Source organism: Sus scrofa, chromosome 2, assembly GCF_000003025.6.
Source record: "Sus scrofa isolate TJ Tabasco breed Duroc chromosome 2, Sscrofa11.1, whole genome shotgun sequence".
Taxonomy (NCBI): Eukaryota; Metazoa; Chordata; class Mammalia; order Artiodactyla; family Suidae; genus Sus; species Sus scrofa.
In genome coordinates, this window is record NC_010444.4 from 37870847 (window position 1) to 37886530 (window position 15684).

The 15684-nt window shown below is 39.2% G+C and overlaps 1 protein-coding gene across 4 annotated transcripts in view; it reads right to left on the reverse strand.

Moving 5' to 3' along the window:
* NELL1 (neural EGFL like 1) overlaps positions 1–15684 on the reverse strand; it is a 945441-nt gene that overhangs the window by 61767 nt on the left and 867990 nt on the right. For 3 of the 4 annotated variants that reach the window (XM_021085297.1, XM_021085300.1, XM_021085299.1), the window contains one exon: positions 12717–12857. The exons of the other annotated variant lie outside the window; for it this stretch is intronic. In XM_021085297.1, the coding sequence (XP_020940956.1) occupies positions 12717–12857 (141 nt within the window). The remainder of the gene's footprint in view (positions 1–12716; positions 12858–15684) is intronic. 4 annotated transcript variants of the gene reach the window in all.

Consider the following 15684-nt stretch of genomic DNA (forward strand, 5'->3'; position numbering starts at 1 on the left):
CTATTCAAAGGAGAAATATATTTGTCAAAAACATAAGGACTGGGACCATTTTGCTTAGGACCAAAGCAGTTATACCCCTATAAGCTTTTAGAAAAATCACTAAATATAGGACAGTAGAGTTGAGTGATTTACATAGGAAAAAAGAATGCGACAGTCAAATGTCATATATTCAAACGATTTCCTTACAGCAAAATTTTTAGAAAATATAAAAATATTGCTGGTAGTTAAGGGGCAGGTATTTTGCTCAATAACATTTTGTTGAGGAACTGAAAAAAATTCTCTTTTCAGCAGCTCATTATTCAAAGAACTGAACAAATAAGGTTTTCTAGAAATTGTTAGCAGGTTATATTCATCCTTGAGTTTTCAGTTAGTATATTCTGCAAAGTGCCAAATGCACAGGATGCTTGGGAGGAAAAAAAAGGGGGGGGGGGTTAAAGCCAATAAATTCTGGACACTCTCAATATACTATTAAAGGCTCTGTAAAGCCATACAGTTGATAAACCACCTAAAATCTATTTCATTTAGAATGTCCCAAATATATTTACTAGTAGAACATTTGCTGAAAAATAACCCCAACATCAGTGCCCTAAGGCCCAGATTTTGATAAACACTCTGTTGGAGGCTATCACCCCAGTTGGGTTTTAACCACTGATGCCAACAGCAGGAAAATAAAAAGTTTCAATTAGTCAAAACCACTTTGTTCTTGCTCTCTTTTGCTGGGCAAAGACCAGGCTCTAGTCAAAAATATAGGCCCACAAAGCAGAGCTGTGCTTCTCAGTTCAAGGCCACCTGGGGACAGGAGACAACAAAGAGCCGCACCTCAGTGGCTGAGCTGAGAGCCAGCCAGCTCCATCCTGACAGATAGGCTTGCCTCCTTGACTCATAGCTTTGGATCTGCATGACTGTGACCTGACATCATGTGGCAACATTAGACGTTTCCATAGCCTGGAGGCCCCCTCTCAGCAGGGGAACATACTGGTGACGGATACACTCAGGTGACCTCTTAGATGGCCTTCGCTGTCTCTTTTTTTCAGATATGTGATGACCCCCAGAATTCACTGGGAAGGAGTAGAACCGTAATTCCTTCTGTACACACACTTAAGGTAAACTAAGCTTTATTATAATTATGGACTTCATACAAGGTGTGTGTGTGTGTGTGTAGGAGCGCACAGTGAAGGTGAAAATGAGGCAATTATCTGAAGAATGATCGCTGCACATACTTTACCTGAATCCTTTCACACATTATCTGCAATTAATACACAATTGACAAGGACGTTGAGGGAGTAGAAGGACCATGGGCTCTTTAACACAGGGCTGTGCTGCTTGATGTATTTCTCCTCATTTGCTACCTCTCTCACCAGGGGTATTTCAAAGTGAAATGATGCACAGTTGGCATGCAATAAATAAAAATAAGGGTTTTATAGTACCATTTTTTACAGCAAGACTTTAGTGGGCAATAAAGAAAGCACTATTCTTGTTGCTTAATATTTCAAAGATATTAAACATGGACACATTTCTTAGGATGTTTATAAATACTCTCTAGAAGTAGAAATCTACCAGTTAATAGCTGGATGATCATGGCCAGCTGTTGGAACCTCTATATGCCTCTGCCTCAGTTTCTTTTCTTCTCTCTCTCTCTCTTTTTTTTTTTTTTTTTTTTTTTTTTTGCTTTTTAGGGCCATACTCACAGCATATGGAAGTTCCCAGGCTAGAGGTCAAATTGGAACTATACCTGCCAGCCATAGCCACAGCCACAGCCATGCAGGAGCCTAGCCACATCTGTGTCCTACACCACAATTCACAGCAATGCCAGATGCTCAACCCACTGAGCAAGGCCAGGGATCGAACCCACATCCTCATGAATTCTAGTCAGATTCATTTTTGCTGCACCAAAAGGGGAACTCCCTATGCCTCAGTTTCTTTGTCCATCAAGCAGTGATTATCAAAATTCCCACATGATGGAGTTGTCTTCAGGATAAAATGAATTGGGAAATGTTGAGCTCTTAGAATAGTGAATAGAAATGAAGTAATCAATTAATCTTTGCTATTATTAACATGCATTACTATTTTTATACCTAGAGACCACACAAACCCTGCCATCCTTCAAGTCTCTTTATCAAGGCTATCTGGTATGACTGTTCTTTGATCCTTCCTGATCAATCTCCTCCCCAATTATCTACTTATTTTATAGTGTTGACCATATAATTTTACACTTAATTATAAAATGATAACCTGTATCAGAAAGTGACTGTTTGTTTCATGGATGTTGATTTTTGTCTCCAACTTGGTGTTTTAATGTTGCTACAGGGTGAATTCTCTGCATCCTTCATATCACCTAGTTTAGTGCTAAGACCATAGCAGGCTTGTTTTTGTGAACATAATCATGATAACAATTATAACAACATCACAATCCTTGTGAAGAGCTGTTTCTCCAATAGTTTTCTGGTTTTTTTCCTCTTCATAGTCTCTAGGATTGCTGGTCTTTACTTGGATTACTGTTGATGCCCCCTGCTGTCCATACTCTATGCACTGCTTCAAGTCCTGGATCCAAGCTGTTTTATCTGCTCCATGGCTGGTCACAGCATCCATTAGGAAAGTGTGTAAACAATGCAAAAACTATCACTGGAAAGATACAAATCAGGGCCAGGGATGGCTTAGTGGGCCCTTTTAGTTGTTTTGAGGTTCTGTTAGAATAACAACCTGAAACATCTGGGTTTAGTTCCAGAGCTGGAGTGGATAACAGTACATAGCCTGCTGTATCAGTCCAGATAGGCTGAGGGCGGCCAGTGGACTTTAGGTTCCTGCCTGCATTTAGTTTGATTTTGACATCATTTTGTGAAAATTTTTTTTGAAATGTTTATCCCTAGAATGGAGGAGGTATATTTGCCCACCTTGAGAAGTCCCCAAAATATGTCCACCGTATCCTACGGCTAAACAGGTCTAGGTTTTTATACATGTGGCAGGACTTGAAGGAGAGCAGGAAACTCACAGAGGGTCTGATGGGACACAGTTCTCACCTGACTGAACATCACAACGGTGTGTTAATATCCACTGTGAAGTCCTTTCTGGGGACCCAGGATATCATCCCCATTAGATGCTGGGAAAAGTTCTTATCTTCTCCACCATGTATCCAGGCTATTTCAATCCTTTTCCAGACCTGTTCCATAGCCAGGTCGCATCTCTCTTTGGTCTCTCTCTATTTGAACATGGCAATTTTGTGCCATGCAACTGAGGCCCTCTCAGTCCCCGGACCACCCCCGCCCCCCACATTATATCACTGCTGGTTAGATTCACAAAGCTATTGAAACAGCTCCGTGCATCTGCCTTTCGGAAGTCTCTTCAATAATAGATAATTTATTATGTGGCTGAAAAACAAATCTAAATTTCTTTGGCAACAAATATCAATTGTGAAGTTAATGAGACCTCATTAAATATTATCAAGGAGGGTTAGGGGAGCAGGGGCTGTCTCACTGGAGATAATTTATGCATGGGTGTGTTTTATGATTTGGCAGAGAGAAAACCCAAGGAACATTCAAGACCAGTGTGTGTGCCTCTGTCTCTTAAACTTTCTTAGCTCAAAATACTCTTGTCTGTAAAAATGCTTTTACCACCCTGGCATATTTCTGCTCTGCAACAGAATAAAAGCATATTTGAGCCTTTTTTTAAAAGACCCTTTATACAACCTCCTTTCAGATGAGAATAATTCTTAAAACTCATGTTTCCCTTTTTGCTCTGCTCATCAGGATATTCATATGTATTTGTTAATTCTCATGGTTAATACATTTTTCTTATTTTTCAAGTATTTTAATTTTAATAACTATGGAATGTGTATTCTTTGTATATATGAATTAATTTTTTAAGAGACAGAATAAATGAATGAATGAAAGAATAAATTTAATTAGTTAAAAATCTACTTACTACCATTTCTTATACTTTTTATTCCCCACCCCGCCCTCTCATTTTCTACTCTGGATTCACTCACCATCAAAAATGCAGAAAAGGAAATGATGTCAGTGGATAGTCAGGTGATTCTACTGTCAAGGCTAAGATGCTCTCATTGTCAAAGGACCTGCTACTTGACTTTCTGCCACTGGTCTAGTAGGATGGCACCAAAACACAGCCCTTGAGTCCCTTGGATAAAACAATTTACCAGTGCTCTTGATGCAGACAAAATACAGCAACTCTCTATCTGGGTCTCACTCATATTCTCTCATTCTCTCTTTGCTTCATCTCACTGACCTCCAGCTGCTCCTTTTCACATCTTTTCTATCTGTGGACTCATGATAGGTCCACTCCCTTCCAGACAGCCTTACAATGTTAATATACTAAAACCAGAAGGTTGGGATAGAAAGCCTCTGGATTATAGCCTCTGTGTGCCATTTATTGGCTGTGGAATTTGGGGTAATTTATCTTAATCCTTTGGAACTTATCTCCCTCATCATTGAAATGGTCATAATAGGAGTTCCTGTCTTGGCACAGTGGAAACAAATCTGACTAGGAACCATGAGGTTGTGAGTTCGATCCCTGGCCTTGCTCAGTGGGTTAAGGATCCGACGTTGCTGTGAGCTGTGGTGTAGGTCGCAGACAAGGCTTGGATCTGGCATTGGCTGGCAGCAACAGCTCCAATTAGACCCCTAGCCTGGGAACCTCCATATGCTATGGGTGTAGCCCTCAAAAGACAAAAGACAAAAATAATAATAATAATAAATAAAATGGTCATGATAGAAAGACTTTCCTCCTATGAGAGTTGGCAGAACTAAATGAGGTAATGCATGAAATTCTCTGGCCCAGTGTCCGGCATATAGTGTAGGTGTTCAGTTCATGATAATGGCTCACATTTATTGAGCACTTAAAACATACATGCTGAATGGGTTTTTCCTATGTTAGCTTATCCGATCCTCACACGTTACTCCAGCAACTAATGAGGTTGGCATTTTTGTAAATTGCTCGATGCCTGGCACAGGGTAAGCTCTCAATAATTGTTAGCTCATATTAGTATTCCTGTTGCTGGCTTCATTTGACAGATGAGAGATTTAGGTAAAAGGAAGTTAAATGCTGGCTATTATCATCTATGGTTACTAGGATTTTTGAATATAAGAACACGGATATTACAAAATTCTACCAGCAAATACTATTTTTATCATTGTATGTTGAGGAAACTAAAGTTTAGAGAGGTTAAATAGTTGGCCAAATGCAGCTTATCTAGAAAGTGGTCCAGCTGGAATCTGAAGCCCAACAATCCTATACGTCCTGGAAACCTGCCTCTCCTTTATCACAGTGTCACCTGCTAAGGTTTCAAAACCCTCTGTTCCCTCAGTGAGGTTTTTCACAAGGAGCAGCTGCAGCTTCTGGCCCTTTTAATCTCCATTCCTGTGAGAAATAGGAAGAACCAAATCATTCTTTGACCATTTCAATCCATTGGCACCTCAATCAATTACAAGGGAAATCTTCTTCCCAAGAGATTCCAATGGAATCTTTCTGATTGTTTTACGTTGCTTTATTAACGCCAGTTGCTACAGCCGCTATGACAAGTGAATCTTCACTGGGTTATTTACGTGACCAGAGAGCAGACTCCAGAGTCTGGGAACATGCTTCACACAACCGAGCCTCCTAGCGGAGGCAATAATGGGGGACCCAGAGGTGGCACTTCCCATATGTCATCCCTGAGTCCATCTTCATCAACAAAACAGTTTACCGGGATTTGAAAATCCTTTTTGAATAGACAAGAATGCATGACCAAAACAAGTTAATCCAATATAAACCTATAAAATATAACAAAAGACCTCAAATATATTGTAGGCTACAAAGAACTAATGAAGACAACACACCTAATCAGGTAAGTTCCACATAACAGGTGCAAACACATGGCTGTGAGGACATAGAAGAGGAAAGCATTGTTTTATTGTTAGAGAACTATGACAGTGGTTCTCTATGTTAATTTAATATTCTTTCCAATCATTTTTAGACTTAAAAAATGATCCCCCCTCTATCCCATAACAAACAAACTGAATCTGAATCTCCAGGGTGTGATGCTCCAGTATAAGTAGATTTTAAAAGTTACTCAGGTGAATTTACTGTGAAATAAATAGGAGAATCGCTGGTTTAAGGAATAAAACTTCATCAGGATTTCTACAAGTTGAAATGGGGATAGAGGGATGGTCAGGGAAAGAGTCAAGCAAAGGAATAGTGGAAAGAGTGCAGGGTTTAGAAAGAGTAGAAGAAATATTTGAGGCTTACGGGGCCATGTGGAGGATGAGAAGTAGCAGAGGAAAATAAAGATCCAAGGGCAGAACAAGATCATGGAGACAGATCAACCTCCAAGGGAATTTGTATCTCATTATAAAAATATGTAAAGTCTAGGAGTTCCCATTGTAGCTCAGTGGGTTAAGGACCCAGTGCTGTCTCTATGAGGATGCAGTTTCAATCCCTCATCTTGCATAGTGGGTTAAGGGTCCAGCATTGCTGTAAGCCATTGGGTAGGTCACAGATATGGCTCAGACCTAGTGTTGCCAGAGCTGTGGCATAGGCCTCAGCTGCAGCTCTGATGTGACCCCTAGCCTGAGAACTTCCATATGCTACAGGCGTGGCCATAAAAAGAAATAAAGTGTAAAATCCAGCTCTTCATACATGGCATTGTTTTATTTTTTGAAGGGTTTTTTTTTGTTCTTGTTTTGTTTTTTGCTTTGTAGGGCCACACTGGTAGCATATGGAAGTTCCCAGGCTAGGGGTCAAAATGGAGCTACAGCTGCCAGCCACAGCCACAACAATGCCAGATTTGAGATGCATCTGCAACCTACTCCACAGCTCATGGCAATGCTGGATCCTTTAACCCACTGAGCGAGGCCAGGGATTGATCATGCTTCTTCATGGATACTGGTTGTGTTCGTTTCCACTGATCCACAACAGGAACACCTACATGGCATTGTTATAAGTTTGTTCTTATTTCTTAATGACCCAGACAACTATGCCTGAATGAAAAAGCAGCTGCTCACAACTCCTATGTTAAAGCTGAGAATCACTGTCTCCCATCACCGTGTCCAAGCAGAGTGCATCAGACCCAACAGTAACAATGCACCCCATCACCTTCTACAAATACCAGCCAGCAAATTTTTGTGTGCCCATCTCTCCTGGAATCATAAAGTCACACAAGCAAATGAGAGAGAGGGAGGGAGAAACTCTCATAAACTCAAGAAGGGCGATGCTGTTTGTCTCTACAATACCTAGATTAGTCATTTCTTCAATCATATTTCTTCAGTGATTTCTTCAATGCTAGTAATTTAGGAAAAAGAGGCAATAGTAAATCTTGCACAGGTGCTGTTCTTCATGACATTAGCAACATCCGATGCTTACAGTAACTGATGAAGTCAATAGAGCAGGTGTTAACCTCATCTAACAAAAAATGGCATGGATGACATGTGACTATTCCCCTAAAAGCCTAAAGTGCCACATTTATATTCCAACATATGCTGTGCCTGCTACTGTCTGGGGAAAAAAGCATAGCCGAGTGCATGTTGCTAAAACACTTAAATTTTTTTTAAAAGATTGTTTTAGATGCTATTTCTTTTAAATGTAAGCATTAGCAGCTGAAGTTATTTAGGGCTTATTTTATGTGCTAATTTTCAGTGCCATTAAGATATGTTATTATGCTTCAGAATATTTCAAGTTATAAATCCTTTAAGAACAGAGATCTTATCTTCTTCCTACCCATATTCCCATAAGGCTTAACACAGTACTGGTGTAATGGCCATTTTTAATAAAGATTTTTTTTCTGAAACAAAAGACTCACATGATTTTGTGATATTTAACATGTGACTCCCTGTAATCTGTGCAACTAGTTGTATTAAACCAAATAGAAAATATATTTGACCTGATATATTTGACCTGATTTGATGATCCATTCCTTCAGTCATTATTCATAGATGTATTGAATGCCTACTTTGTGCCTACACTGTGTGTACACAATGATGAAATGTGTGTGTGTACAAGGTGAAAACATAGACAAGGTCCCTGCAGAGGGAATCTGTACATTTGTGGCAGAAAACAATTACAAATATATGTGCAGACAATAAACTTGAAAATAAAAAATTGCTATAAAAGATATGAAAGAGAGTGATATAGTGAAGTGACTACTTTAGATAAAATGGTCAGGGAGAGTCTCCTCAAAAAAGTGGCATTCAAGCTAAGAATTAAATGAAAAAAGAAGTCTACAAATAATAAGTGCTGGTGAGTGTGTGGAAAAAAGAATCCTCCTACACAGTTGGTGGGAATATATATTTGTGCAGCCACTATGGAAAACAGTATGGAGGTTTCTTAAAAAACTAAAAATAGTTGCCATATGATCCAGCAATCCCACTCAAAAATGAAAACTCTAATTTGAAAATATACATGCACCCTAATGTTCATAGCAATACTACCTGCAATAGCCAAGTCATACTAGGAACCTAAGGGCCCATCGACAAGTGACTGGCTTAAGAAAATGTGATACATATATATTTATATATATAGTGGAATATTACTCAGCCATAAAAAAGAATAAAATAATGTATTTGCAGCAACATGGATGGACCTAGAAACTATTGTACTAAGTGAAACAAGTCAGTGAAAGATAAATACTATATGATATCACTTATCTATTGAATCTAAAAAATAATACAAATGAATCTATATACAAAACAGAAACAGACCCACAGATAGAAAATAAGCTTATAGTCATGAAATGGGAAGGGGTGGTGGAGAAGGGCAAATTAAGAGTATGGGATTAATAAATATAAACAATTGCACATAAAATACATAGTAAGGGTTTACTGTATAACACAGGGAATTATACCCAATACCTTGTAATAGCCTACGTAGCCAAGACATGGAAACAACCTAAATGTCCATAAACAGATGAATGGATTAAGAAGATGTGGTATATATACACAATAGAATACTACTCAGCCATTAAAAAAAATAATGCCATTTGCAGCAACATGCATAGAACTAGAGACTCTTATACTGAGTGAAGTAAGTCAGAAAGACAAATACCATATGATATCACTTATATTTGGAATCGAATATATGGCACGAATGAACCTTTCCACAGAAAAGAAACTCATGGACTTAGAGAATAGACTTGTGGTTGCCAAGTGGAGGAGGAGGGAGTGGGATGGACTGCAAATTTGGGGTTCGTAGATGCAAACTATAAGCAATGAGATCCTGCGGTATAGCCATGGAAGTTATATCTAGTCACTTATGATGGAGCATGATCATATGAGAAAAAGAATGTATATATGTATGTGTGACTGGGTCACTTTGCTGTATAGTAGAAAACTGATGGAACACTGTAAACCAGCTATGATGGAAAAAATAAAAATCATTTAAAAAATAAAAATAATATTATAAAAAGGAATATAATCTACAAAAAAATGAATCAGTATGTTATACACATGAAAGTAACAATACAGTAAATCAACTACACTTCAACAAAAAAAAAAAAAGACAACCACCCAAGTATACTGCTGATGAGTGTTCCAGACAAACAAAACAGCAAAGGCAAAGGCCCTGAAACTGGATGAGTTCAGTCATGTTCAAGGCATGAAAAGATCAGAAACGCTAATATATATAGGAAATAAATCTGATAAGTAGGCAGAGGCAATGTCACCTAAAGCACACAAAGCCATGAAAATAAGCTATAAATTTATTTTATGTTATTTTTTATTAAAGTATAGTTGATTTACAGTGTTACGCCGATTTCCACTGTAAAGTGACCCAGTCATACATATATGACTTTCTTATATTATCCTTTCTTATATTCTCTTCCACCATGATCTATCCCAAGAGACTAAATATAGTTCCCTCAGTAGGACCTCATTGTTTGTCCATTCTAAAGGTAATAGTTTGCATCTACAAATCCCAAACTCCCAGTCTCTCCCATTTCTCCCCACCAGCTCCCCCTTGGTAACCACAAGTCTGCTCTCCATGTCTGTGAGTATGTTTCTGTTCTATAGATAGGTTCATTTGTGCCACATTTTAGATTCCACATATAAATGATATCATATGGTATTTGTCTTCTCTTTCTGTATACTTCACTTAGAATGAGAATCTCTAGTTACATTTAATGGGAAGGAATTAGTAGGATGTAACAGGAAAGCAACATGATCAGATTTATATGCATATCATACCAAGAAATATTCTGAACCAACAGTGCTCTCAACTACCAAAGGAAAATCTCAACAGCGGTCAGGTTTCTGTTCTTATTAAGACCCATTTATAATACTATTTTTAAGTGTGGAAATAAAAGGGAATTCAGATGAACAATTATCCAAATTTAAAATGTTACCAGTAAAACCAACCCTAGTTCCTTAACAAGGAGTCCGGTTCATCTTTTTCCCGTGCCAAGCAGGAATCAGCTTGTGGATGAAGAAAGTGCACTCCCGGGGGGCAGTACAGAGCTTCAGTTCCCCAAGGCATGGCATCACTCAGCACACAGAATCAGCAGGTGAGGTGACTGTGACAGCTATCATCCTAACAGGGATATTTATGACAGTGACAGGGCACTACTGATAATTACACCAGAACAACAGGCATCACGTGGGACTGTCCCTGACATCTGGGATGTAATCACCCTTGACCTTGGCTTGAGTCTCAACTTGTACCAAACCAGCTATGTGCCTGGGAGCAAGATGTCCCCTTTCAAAGAATGCAGTTGCATTTTCTAATTGATTGAACACCAACTACCAAAAGGTCTCACTGGAGAAATAATAGAATACAGCCCATTTCCTGCTCACAGCCTAGTTGCAGAGCAAATAAACTGAGAGATGGTATAAAAAGTGAAGCTATAGGAACATACACAGGGGTAAAAGCTCAAAAGCTATCAGAGGAGAGGAATGAAAACTCCTATGAAGACATCAAGTAATGCTTCATGGAGGCCTGGTGAAACATGAACTGAAGTTAGGAAAATGGACAGAAATTCATATGTGAATCAATATGATCAAGAAAAAGAAAGGGCCATCTTTGACTCAGAGCTCTGTTATTTTCTAGCCAGAGGGGACAGCACATCCAAAAGCAGAGAAGTGTGTGACACCCTGACGGGTCCAGGCAGTTATCAACTTGGAGCAACTAGGTTTTTAATGCACATAAAGCTAAGAGTGTCCCATTTACTGATATCAAATACAATTTTAAAAAATGAAATGTTTACTTTTATCCCCCAAACATAATATCCCATATATCAATATTCTATCTTTCTGTCTCCAACAATAGCCATTTAGTCTATTCCTACTCATGCAACATTATTTACTCCGAGCTGCATAAATGCAGAAGTTCCTGGTTGCATGTAAAGGAAGTATATGAAGACTCAGGATAAATACAAACCTCTTGCTGAGGTTACAAATCATCATTTTAACAATAAAAGGAACATAGAGTATGAACTAGAATGCTAAATATGAAGGAACATCTTTGACAATAATACCTAACATTTATTGGTCATTCAACAGATGTTAATTAATTCTCGCAACACTCATATAAACTAGATACAAAGATTTCCATCTTACAGATGAGATAGCTGAGGTGCATCCTAGAGGAGACCTTGCCCAAGGTAACCTACTTAGTAATGGCAGAACTGGAATTTGACTGCAGGGAGTCTAGTTCAAGGGTCCATGCCTCTAACAACTACCCATCTTGCCTTTAACAGCAATGCCAAGATTGCAATGGACAATTAATGTTATGGGCCTACTATTCCCTAATTCATCTTTGCTTCTGAGCAACCTCACGGGGAAAGCTATAAAAACATGGATTGGTTCTCAGCAGCAACATTTAGGGAAAAAAAACAAAAAAACAAACAAACAAACAAACAAAAAAAACAGATCCGTGGTGAGCAGAGACAACAAATTTTCAAAACTAAATTCCCATTTTGTAATTCAGCACTCTGAACTTCAAAGACCCATGGTCAGAATGCTTGCCCTCAGGGTCTTTCCAAATCAGCATTAAGAATTCAGCTGAGTCCACAACATGACATGAAATAACTGGATTGGCGAAGGCTCCCCTGGAAACAATTGCATTTTTGATCAGCTGTTTGGATTTCATGAAAGGTATGAGGTCTTGAAGGTGAAGAACCCCATCTGTTAACTCCCTCCGTTCAGCAGTTAACAGAACCACAAGCAGGAAAGTGATTAAAGGAGATCTTGCAAAGATGATGGCAGTGGTAATAGCAACAGTAATAAGGTTAATTCAACTCTATCCTATTTGTGCATCAATTCAAATCTTATAATTTTTAAATATACAGTATCCCATTTAAACCTAACAATATATGTGTATCACTATCCACATGTGTATTTATGCACAGACGAAGGCTCAGAGAGGTGCAGTGACTTTTGTGGTACAAGAGCTGAGATTTAAACTCAATTTTATATGTCCAGCATTATTCCCTCTCTCCCACAGTTACATCTCAAACTGTTAAAAATTCCAGCAAATCATCACGGTTTCCTTCAGAAAGCCACAGTATACAGACCTAGGCTTTGTCCGCTGAGTGCCCCAGTTTCCATATAAGAGTTCTAAAACCCTACAGTGCATAATCCCTGGCCTGATCCTTGAATTGGAGAGGGAAGAAATTGGAAAACTGATGAATTTAACCAGTGAGGGGCCATATTTTAACACCGGCTACTGAACAGACTACCAAAGCAGACCACCCCTCCTACAAAGGTCCAGATGGATGGAGGGCATGACTGGAAGCTGCTTACCAATACAGGACTCCCCGGACAGTGAATAGGTCCCATCGTCATGGAAACCGCTTCTGCACTCACAGTGGTACCACCCTGGCAGGTTAACGCAGCGGGAATGGTTGTGGCACTCAATGATCCCCTCTGTACATTCATCAATATCTGCCTCAGAGAAAAACACAAGCCCACCAGGACATTAATTTCTTTTGACACTAACCCTTCAATAAACACCTAAAACATGTGCATGTCAACACATCAATTAAAACCAGATAGGCACCTAAAATGAAAGTTGCAGGAAGAACTGAATCCCATCTTTATTCATGATGGGATTTTTTTGATACTTTCTCATATATTAATCAATGAATGAGAGCTGATGGTCATGAAGACATCCCCTACTGCAAATGCCATGTTAACTTCTGAATCACAAAACAGGATGTTTGGCACAGTTTTGTTATTCAGAGCATATGACTTTTCTCTTATTCAGTGATTCCAAAATAGTAATTCAAGATACTATTTTGTGTTCTCTGAAAATACCTGTGAATAAATAAGTTCGGGGAACTCCAGGTTAAAGAGTGTTAAAACTAATTTTTTTTTAGATTTTAGTCTCAGAGACTTATATTTGTATGCTCTGAAAAGATTAAAAGAGGAGAATTATATTATGTCCTGTTTCCCAAATTTATTTGGCTGAAGAATGCTTTTTCTTTGGATAATATCTTGTGAAACTGATGTTTTGGGGAACAAGTTTAGGAACCACAGTTCTAATTCTTTTAAAACTGCTGATTCACTAAAGGACTTGATTTATGATAGTCAATTGGAACTCCTCATTCTTCAGTCCTTCCTGATGAAAGGAAGTCTTCTGGGCTTTATTTGGTGTAAATCTTGCTTCTCAGAATCAACCAATGCCTGGATAGCACACATATTCTATAGCCCAAGGGCTTGCTCTGAGCTGAAGGAAGGTGACACCACTGCAGAAAGATGAGCTGTCCATTGTCATGCCAGGCTCAGTTCATCTTACAGGATCTCTGGATAATTATTCTTGGAAGATAGCCATTGCTGGCTGGGAATCTTCCCCTAGTTCTCCTGGAAATACCTGCACTATCCAGCCTTATATGAATAGAAATTTAATTAATCCTGGGTTATAATACATAATGGATACAACACACTTTAGCGTCCTGTTCAGCAGTGCCCTGCTGTAGACATCAGCTCAGGGGCAATCACCTGTTAGTCCTGGGATGTGCACTGAGCAATGAACACAGTCTGAAACCTGCCACTCCTCTCATGGCATTCTAGCCGAGCAAAGAGAAAAAAGTGCAACTCTTTATTCTGGGCAATTCCATCTTGGCCATTTTCTGCCAAGTGCCATCTTCTTCTTTTACAGCTGTGCCATTCAGTTCATACAGTCCTTTGAAATGTGGCATCCCTCAGGTTTCTAAGTACAGTCAGCCCTCAGGGCCTATTGCTTCTATGGCTCCTTCAGCTACTGCAGTCTGGTTGTGGGTGCATTTATTACAAACCTCCACAAAATAAATTTTCAACAGCTATGTTGCCATTTCTGAAATGTTATAGGCATGTGGTTCAGTGGGACACACTGTGGATTACTAAAACTTTCAAAAATTGAAACAGAAAAGTTACCTGAGACCATGTCTCACAGAGAGGAAGGACTGGCCCTAAGTTAGGAAATCAGTGTGGTTACCAAGGCGAACAGATAGAACGAGAAGACTGATTTTCAGAGAAAATCTAACCATTGAAAGATAACTCCTGTAACCAAGCAGCAACAAATTCTCCCTCAGAAATCTATTCCCAAATCTTCCAGAAATGCTGTCATGATCCTTGCAGACCCCGTGACTTCTAGACTAATAGCAATTAGGTAACAACCATCTAGCCACAGTTAGTTTTTCAGGAAACCAGGGAATACACAAGTAAAAGCTTCTCAAATAACCAAAACAATCATGTATCCTGGTTGGTCTCATTGATACCCACTTCCCCTTTCACTCTCAAAACCAACTCAGTTTGGAGAATAAATAGCTTGGCCATCTTACAAACAATTCCTCTGGCTCTCAATTCAATAGGCAATTCCTAAAAGATCAGGAGTAGTGAATGATGTGCAAATATCATTTTCTTTTTTTTTTTTTTCATCATTCTTCTTTTTTTACAGCTGCAACTTGCAGCATATAGAAGTTACCTGGCTAGGGGCCGAATTGGAGTTACAGCTGGCCAGCCTACACCACAGCCACAGGAATGCATGATGGAAGCCACATCTGTGATTTATGTGTCAGCTGGGGATCAAACCCACACCCTCCCAGAGATGATGTCAGGTACTTAATCTGCTGAGCCACAATGGGAACTCTGCATTTTTTTTTTCAATTCACAGACATTTTTATTTCCCAAATGAAATAAGAGACTAGTCCAAGTTTCCTTGATTCATCAGGATAGAAGTTATCTGTGTAGCACGGGGACTCTTACAGCAAATGAAGACAACCAGACAATTATGCATCTTCAACTGCCCTAGAGATGCTATGGAATCCCAGGCTTGTCCTGAAAAGGAGAAAAGTAGTACAGGCATCCTTGCTTAGAGCTACACTGCCCACAGCAGATTCTGGGGACTCACTGGGAATAACCAGGGCTCATCAGACCAGCACCTGCAAACAAGGCAGCACAGGTTATATTTTGTGGGCAAGGTCTGTAATTAAAGTCCAAATTTTCACTTTACATGCAACCAGGCTGCACTTGAGAGGTGCTCATATTTTCACCATGTTCATAAAACTGGGTATTTCTTTTGTGTAGTTACAGTAGAATTAAAAGCCACCACCACAAACAGAAATACAGAAAACACTTGGAAGCTTTTCAGTGATACTTAAAAAATATAAATGGGTTGTGGCTGCCTTGGTCTTAAGAGATTTGTTTCTCCCAGTCAGCACTTGCTAGAGGCAAACACACAAGACAGATGTTCTGGGAATGGGGTCTCTGTGAGTTCACTATGGAATCCAGC